The sequence below is a fragment of the Zeugodacus cucurbitae genome, chromosome 2 (genome assembly GCF_028554725.1).
Source record: "Zeugodacus cucurbitae isolate PBARC_wt_2022May chromosome 2, idZeuCucr1.2, whole genome shotgun sequence".
NCBI lineage: Eukaryota > Metazoa > Arthropoda > Insecta > Diptera > Tephritidae > Zeugodacus > Zeugodacus cucurbitae.
This window is the reverse complement of record NC_071667.1, coordinates 45,929,044-45,936,420: the sequence shown is the minus strand read 5'-3', so window position 1 is coordinate 45,936,420 and position 7,377 is coordinate 45,929,044. Positions and strand designations below refer to the sequence as shown.

Below are 7,377 nucleotides of genomic sequence, written 5' to 3'. Positions count from 1 at the left end.
GCCATGGACATGGTGGCGGTGGTGGTCATAGCGGGTATGGCCATGAAGAAGGGTGGCAGCGTCGCATGCCACATACTTATGCTGCACCGGAAATAATTAGCGAGGAGCCGCTGCCTGTCGAAGCTTATCATCACCCGCCGACGCCACCTCCTCCACTAAAACTGTCCGCTAGTCATCAACAGCACGGCTATTACGTCAATGAAATCAACGAAGCAGTTAATGAAGACACAGATGATGGTTATAGACGTAGACAGGCGCAAACTGGATTTCTCTAAAGTTAATTGAGGTTATCAAGTGAAAATGTTTATCATATACATATTGACTTAAGTATGTAGCAAAGTAGGAAATAAGAAAATCCATAAATATGGAAAGCGAATGTTTTCTTTATTACGCCGTTAAGCTTACAAACTAGAGCTTACTTGGCTAAAAATACACATACAACAAATCTAGTTATATTAAGCATTAGGTTTAACAAAGATATAAACACATATATGTATATAAATAAAAATGTAAATAACACCATCGTGCCTTACTAGATATGATTCATTTACTTAATTTAACATTTCAATTTCATTACTCATTTTCAATACTCAACATGTTTTGCTACTTTTTGGTGATCAGCTTTAGTTTGACTCAAAATCGCTGAGCTGTGACAACGATGCCTTTTTACAAACGCCGCGCACCGTAATTTTGTACAGATTGCCAGATTTTAGCGTTCTTATAACTGCACACGAGACGGCACCCAAGCGTTGTAAGCCTTATCCTGCATCATCATCTCGTCGTCGATGCTGCGATGGTATGAACCACCTTCATGCCCAGCCTCGTACTCGCCCGCATGACTCGATGAATAGGTTTGACTGTGCTGCACTTGCGGGTGTTTGACAATTTCATAAGTGGTCTTTTCACCACCCTCCGATGACACCAACTTCTTCAGACCAATTATGGCGCTAATTATGAGCGCAATTTTGCCCACGATCAGTGCCTTACCCGCGATGATTGCAATGGAGTGATAGGCCATCTTCAATATGGCCGTTTTTAGCATAACAGCCGCTATAAATGGACCTAAGTACTTCTTATCGTCACCCTTCTTTTTACGTCCCTCCTCCACAGCATGGTCAGCATCCACCTCACCCAAAGCAAATTTTTGAAAGTAAGCCATTACCGCGCCAATGACGTCCTGTCCATTACGCTGACCGAAATTAAGTAGACGCGGCAAATTTACCTGTAACTGTCGACTATCAACGAAACGCAAAAAACGCTCCAGCAAAAGCGCATCCAAACTTTTCATCGACAGATTTTCCAGATCGCGATTACTCAGTATTAAATCGACATTTGCGTTCGCTCGGCCTGTCCGTGTCTCGTTGTCCACCTTCTTGATAATAGCGACTCCTTCTAAGATATTTAGGTTTTGCACTTTCAAGGCGCGCCCTAACATGCGCGTTGCCTGCACCTTGAAGCACCAAAAAAGGTCATCGCGATCACCGCAGATCCCGTAAATATGTTTCAATGTACGTGTGAGCCCATTGTCAAGCAGTGAGCTACGAGCTTCATTATTGTTGCTGCTGTTCTGCGGTTCAGACAATTCCAGCGCGGTTGCTTTCTGACATAGTGCGATCAAGATGACTGCGATCAATAGCCTAAAACTAATGTCCATGGCGATGAGGTACTGTTTGATGTCCACAGGATGATCTGCTTCGGCAAAGCAATTAATCCAATTATTACTGGTTTGTCGTGGTGATTCCTTCTACCACATATCCTTGCCGCGGCTGTTGCAATGAAAGGAGTGATATCGAAACTATATATATATTTTACACTTCAACTTCTTTATTTGCAACAAAGAATATCCAACTTATTAGCAGCCTCTCCAAACTTTCAGCGAAATGCAACTGATCAGCGGCGCCTGTGTGCCAATCAAATTTATACACTTTACCTTGCCACAATTAGTGTGGCGTTGCAATTGACTGCCACAGTTGTTGCCGCTGCCGACGCTGGACCCACATGCCAAGTCTGCCAGAGCCGTACAAGCCATTTAGCATTTTCCTTTGCAACCGATCTGTGCGCACGCGTCCGTTTTTGCCACGCTTTTGTTTTTTGTTCGCATGTGCCAGCTATTCAGAGCGTGTTGGATTCATAGCTGCTTACTTTTCCATTGCGGCCCGTTGGCTTAGTGATTACATTACAAGCATCGCTGCTGATTTGGTGCAATCTTTTGCCGCTGCTCACTGCTATTGGCTACCAATTGGAAGTGATCAACTAATTATCTAGTATAAATGCGAATTTTATTGTTATTGCAATTGCAAGTAGCTATCGTCGTTGGTGCTTCACATACAGTCTCGCTTGAATCTGTGGCACTGTGTGTGCGCAACACTTTCGTAGGCAAACTTTTTCCACCCACTTTCTTTTGTGGATTGATTGTTTGCGTTCATCATGTACCGTAATGTATGTACGCTCCTTCCGAAATGCGAAAGAAAACATTAATTTCTCTACTTGTCTTTGGTGACGTTCGTGTTTTACCGAAATGTTTACCGACACGCAAAAGACATTGTAGAGATGCTTTTAGATATATGTACATATAGACAAGCATAAAATTGTGAGTGTACGCTAAAAGCCACAAACAATGATTAAGTGGGTGAAATTCTCCGATTACCGTCCGCGTATGTACCAGCATACCATTAGGGGTTTAATAGCATTACCGGCCTTCAATAGTCATTCAGTTCTGTTGCCTCTAATTGGAGGCAGTTAAGAAAAGAGTAAGGGAATGCTAATTTCAGTCGCAACCGAATATTTCATACTTTCGGAATCCATAAAATTTCAAAACGCCTGAAATATTTTGAAAGCTGTTCTTAGACACCTCGCACAATTACGGTGTTCGCAAAACACTGAAAATTTCAATTTATTGGAAAATTAAATTAGAAAATTTTAATTAAAATAAATTTATCATTTGAAAGAACATTCTTTGGCATTAATTTTTTAACGATTATCTATTTCAAATGTTTGCTGGGTACGTCTCAGAATTTTCGATGACTCGTTCGAGCATTTCGACTGGTAACTGGCGAATGACACGCGTGACGTTTCGCCCCAAGGCCTGAATCGAAGCGGGATTGTCCGCATCGACTTTAGACTTTACATATCCCCACAGAAAAAAGTCTATCGGTGGGATATCACTCGACCTTGGCACCAATCGGCCGACCCAAAATGGGAAATTATCTGCTCACTCAATAAATCAATTGATTGATGGTATGTTTGGGAAGTGGCGCCGTCTTGTTGAAATCAAATGTCACCGAGATCACGAGCTTCAATTTCAGGTATCAAATCGTCGGTTATGATCGGTCGCCATTGACGGTTACGTTCTCACCGGGATAATTTTTGATCTTTAATCTCTTCAGATTGCTCTACGTCCCAAATGACGCAATTTTACATGTTTACATACACATTGAGCCAGAAAAGAGGCTCTCGCTGAAAAGAATTTGGCTCGAAAACTTCAAAACTTCTTGGAACTTTTCAAAAGCCCATAGAGCGAAGCGATGTCGCTTGGGGAGGGATGTCGTCAGTCCGTGTTTCTGCGAACAGCGCCAAATGGACGCTGCACGGTTTTCGTGTATACTCTTAGCTACAGCTGCTATATTTTCTTCACTGCGTGCTGGATGTGATATATTCGGTCGAATATTATCCAATAATAAATGCTGGGTCTCGAAATGGGTGATTGTGTTGTGAACAGTACGCTCCGTAGGTCGATTATTTTGACCATAAAATACTATAAAATAAATTAATTTCAAAATGGAGAATCACTTTCAAAAAACGCATCGCAGGAAGTCAGTAGATATGTAAGTCCTTTAAACACAGTGAATTTCCTAGAATGAAGCAGGCCCTTAACGTCGAAACCATGTCTTTTTTTTTATAAAAAAAATAAATAAAGTTTTTAAATTTTGTTGTCTTTGGATTATATTATATACTATATCTTATAAACTAAATGTATTTGGTTATTTACTGAAAGGATGGTTTTATTAAGGCAAAAAAAGTCAATCGATTTAAAGCTTTTTCGATTTTAAAAATAAGGTGTACAAAAGAAGATTCCTTATATTTGACGACCACTGTAATGTTATATTTCGATAAGAGCCACAGAGAACCACAAGTTGCGGTAAGTTTATTGATGTCTTTTTAACGTTTGAGTTATGTATTGTAAATGAAAAGATCGTGACAGGATTATATTTGAAATTGGAAGCTAGGCGATAAATTAATTAAAACTTTATATTTTTTTTTCGAATAATACCCTTTTCTGATCGTGTCACGGTATTAATTGACTTTTGTATAATTCTATATCTATCTCCGCCGGCAAAATTGGCGGGGTGCCTTATGGCAGCAGGAGAATTTATGTATAGAACTTTCGGGCATAGCTCAATGGGTAATGGCAGTTTGGCGGACACCGACTAATTATACGCTCACTTAATTTTGCTAAGGTATCTCACATATTTACCGATATATGCGGAATTAAGCACATAATTAGGTATATGTGAACTCGGAGAAGTTCTGATCCGATTTTAATAATTTTTGGAACAGAGACACACAATTAGGAGAAAAAAATGTCCTCTGAATTACATTAAATTATCTGAAAGATTTACTAATTTTTCCCTAAAAATTTACGCTTAGGGGGTGAGTTCTACATGTTCGATATCTGGGGCTTTGAAAAGTTATAGTCCGTTTTCGACAATTTTTTCACAAGTGATGCCAGAGATGATATGCACTATTTATGTAAAGTTTTATTCCGCTATCTTCATTGGTTCCTTATGTTTACAATATAAAGTGAAGAAATAAGATGGAATTAAAAATTGAGTTATAAGGAAAGTATTCGTGGTTGTGAACCGATTTCGCCCATTTATCCGTGTTATCAGAGTGTCAAGAAAATATTATATACCGAATTTCATTCGAATCGGTCGAGTAGTTCCTGAGATATGGTTTTTGACCCATAAGTGGGCGATGCCACGCCCATTTTCCATTTTGTAACAAGTAAGGAAGGGCTAAGTTCGGGTGTAACCGAACATTTTATACTCTCGCAATTTATTGATGTAATTTTATAAAGATAACACAATTCGACCCATATATTGGGTATAAAGTTCAATAGAATAACGAAAATCATCATAAATAGTATATGGGGACTGAGGTAATTCCTAAACCGATTTCACACGTATCGAAGACTATACGCTCACTTAATTTAATATTACATAATATAATTAGGTATTTGGGATCTGGGGGAAGTTATGACCCAATTTTTACCATTTCATTGCTAGAAAGTGAACCTTGATCTTAAATCTGATAAAATACAAAATAAATGATTATGAATAAATGTTCTTTATGTTTCTATTTGTCGATAAACAACTTGCAAGGAAGTGAACATTGATCATAAATTTGAGAAAACTCAAAATAAATGATTAAGAATAAATATTCTTTATGTTTTTATTTGTCGATAAACAACTTGCAAGAAAGTGAACTTTGATCATAAATCTGATAAAATGCAAAATAAGTGATTATGAATAAATATTCTTTATGTTTTTATTTGTCGATAAACAACTTGCAAGAAAGTGAACTTTGATCTTAAATCTGATAAATGTACAAAATAAATGATTATAAATAAATATTCTTTATGTTTCTATTTGTCGATAAATAACTTGCAAGAAAGTGAACTTTGATTATAAATCTGAGAAAACTCAAAATAAATGATTAAAAATAAATATTCTTTATGTTTTTATTTGTCGATAAACAACTTGCAAGAAAGTGAACTTTGATCATAAATCTGATAAAATGCAAAATAAGTGATTATGAATAAATATTCTTTATGTTTTTATTTGTCGATAAACAACTTGCAAGAAAGTGAACTTTGATCTTAAATCTGATAAATGTACAAAATAAATGATTATAAATAAATATTCTTTATGTTTCTATTTGTCGATAAATAACTTGAAAGAAAGTGAACTTTGATTATAAATCTGAGAAAACTCAAAATAAATGATTAAGAATAAATATTCTTTATGTTTTTATTTGTCGATAAACAACTTGCAAGAAAGTGAACTTTGATCATAAATCTGAGAAAACTCAAAATAAATGATTAAGAATAAATATTCTTTATGTTTTTATTTGTCGATAAACAACTTGCAAGAAAGTGAACTTTGATAATAAATCTGATAAAATGCAAAATAAATGATTATGAATAAATCGGAGTGGAGGTCGTCCTCTTCCGCGGCTTCCTCCAGCGGGTACTGCATCGAATACTTTCAGAGCTGGAGTGTTTTCTTCCATCCGTACAACATGACCTAGCCAGCGTAGCCGCTGTCTTTTTATTCGCTGAACTATGTCAATGTCGTCGTATAAATCGTACAGCTCATCGTTCCATCGTCTATGGTATTCGCCGTTGCCAATGTTTAGAGGACCATAAATCTTGCGCAAAACCTTTCTCTCGAAAACCTCAAGAGTCGTCTCATCGGATGTTGTCATCGTCCACGCTTCTACACCGTAAAGTGATTCTGCGTTGGATTTCCAGGCTGACATTGTTATTGCTGTTAATGCTGGTTCCCAGATAAACGAAATTATCTACAACTTCAAAGTTATGACTGTCAACAGTGACGTGGGAGCCAAGACGCGAGTGCGCTGACTGTTTGTTTGATGACAGGAGATATTTCGTCTTGTCCTCATTCACCACCAGACCCATACGCTTCGCTTCCTTATCTAGTCTGGAAAACGCAGAACAAACGGCGCGGTTGTTGCTTCCGATGATATCAATATCATCGGCATACGCCAGGAGCTGTACACTCTTGTAGAAGATTGTACCCTCTCTATTTAGTTCTGCAGCTCGTATTATTTTTTCCAGCAATAGATTGAAGAAGTCGCACGATAGTGAGTCACCCTGTCTGAAGCCTCGTTTGGTATCGAACGGCTCGGAGAGGTCCTTCCCGATCCTGACGGAGCTTTTGGTGTTGCTCAAAGTCAGCTTACATAGCCGTATTAGTTTTGCAGGGATACCAAATTCAGACATCGCGGCATAAAGGCAGCTCCTTTTCGTGCTATCGAAGGCAGCTTTAAAATCGATAAAAAGATGGTGACTATCGATTCTTATCTCTCGGGTCTTTTCCAATATTTGGCGCATGGTGAATATCTGGTCCATTGTGGATTTTCCAGGTCTAAAGCCACACTGATAAGGTCCAATCAGTTCGTTGACGGTGGGCTTTAGTCTTTCACACAATACGCTCGACAAAACCTTATATGCGATATTGAGGAGACTTATACCACGGTAGTTGGCGCAGATTGTGGGGTCTCCCTTCTTATGGATTGGGCAGAGCACACTAAGATTCCAATCGTCAGGCATGCTTTCTTCCGACCATATTCTAC

General features: G+C 38.3%; 1 protein-coding gene across 1 annotated transcript; it reads right to left on the bottom strand.

Annotated features, from left to right (window-relative positions):
• Positions 1 to 363: 363 nt before the first annotated feature.
• Positions 364 to 1,909, bottom strand: LOC105212397 (uncharacterized). The gene has a single exon (XM_011184339.3). The coding sequence runs from the start codon at positions 1,652 to 1,654 to the stop codon at positions 719 to 721; it is 936 nt and encodes a 311-aa protein (XP_011182641.2). The 5' UTR covers positions 1,655 to 1,909; the 3' UTR covers positions 364 to 718.
• Between the last annotated feature and the right edge of the window lie 5,468 nt (positions 1,910 to 7,377).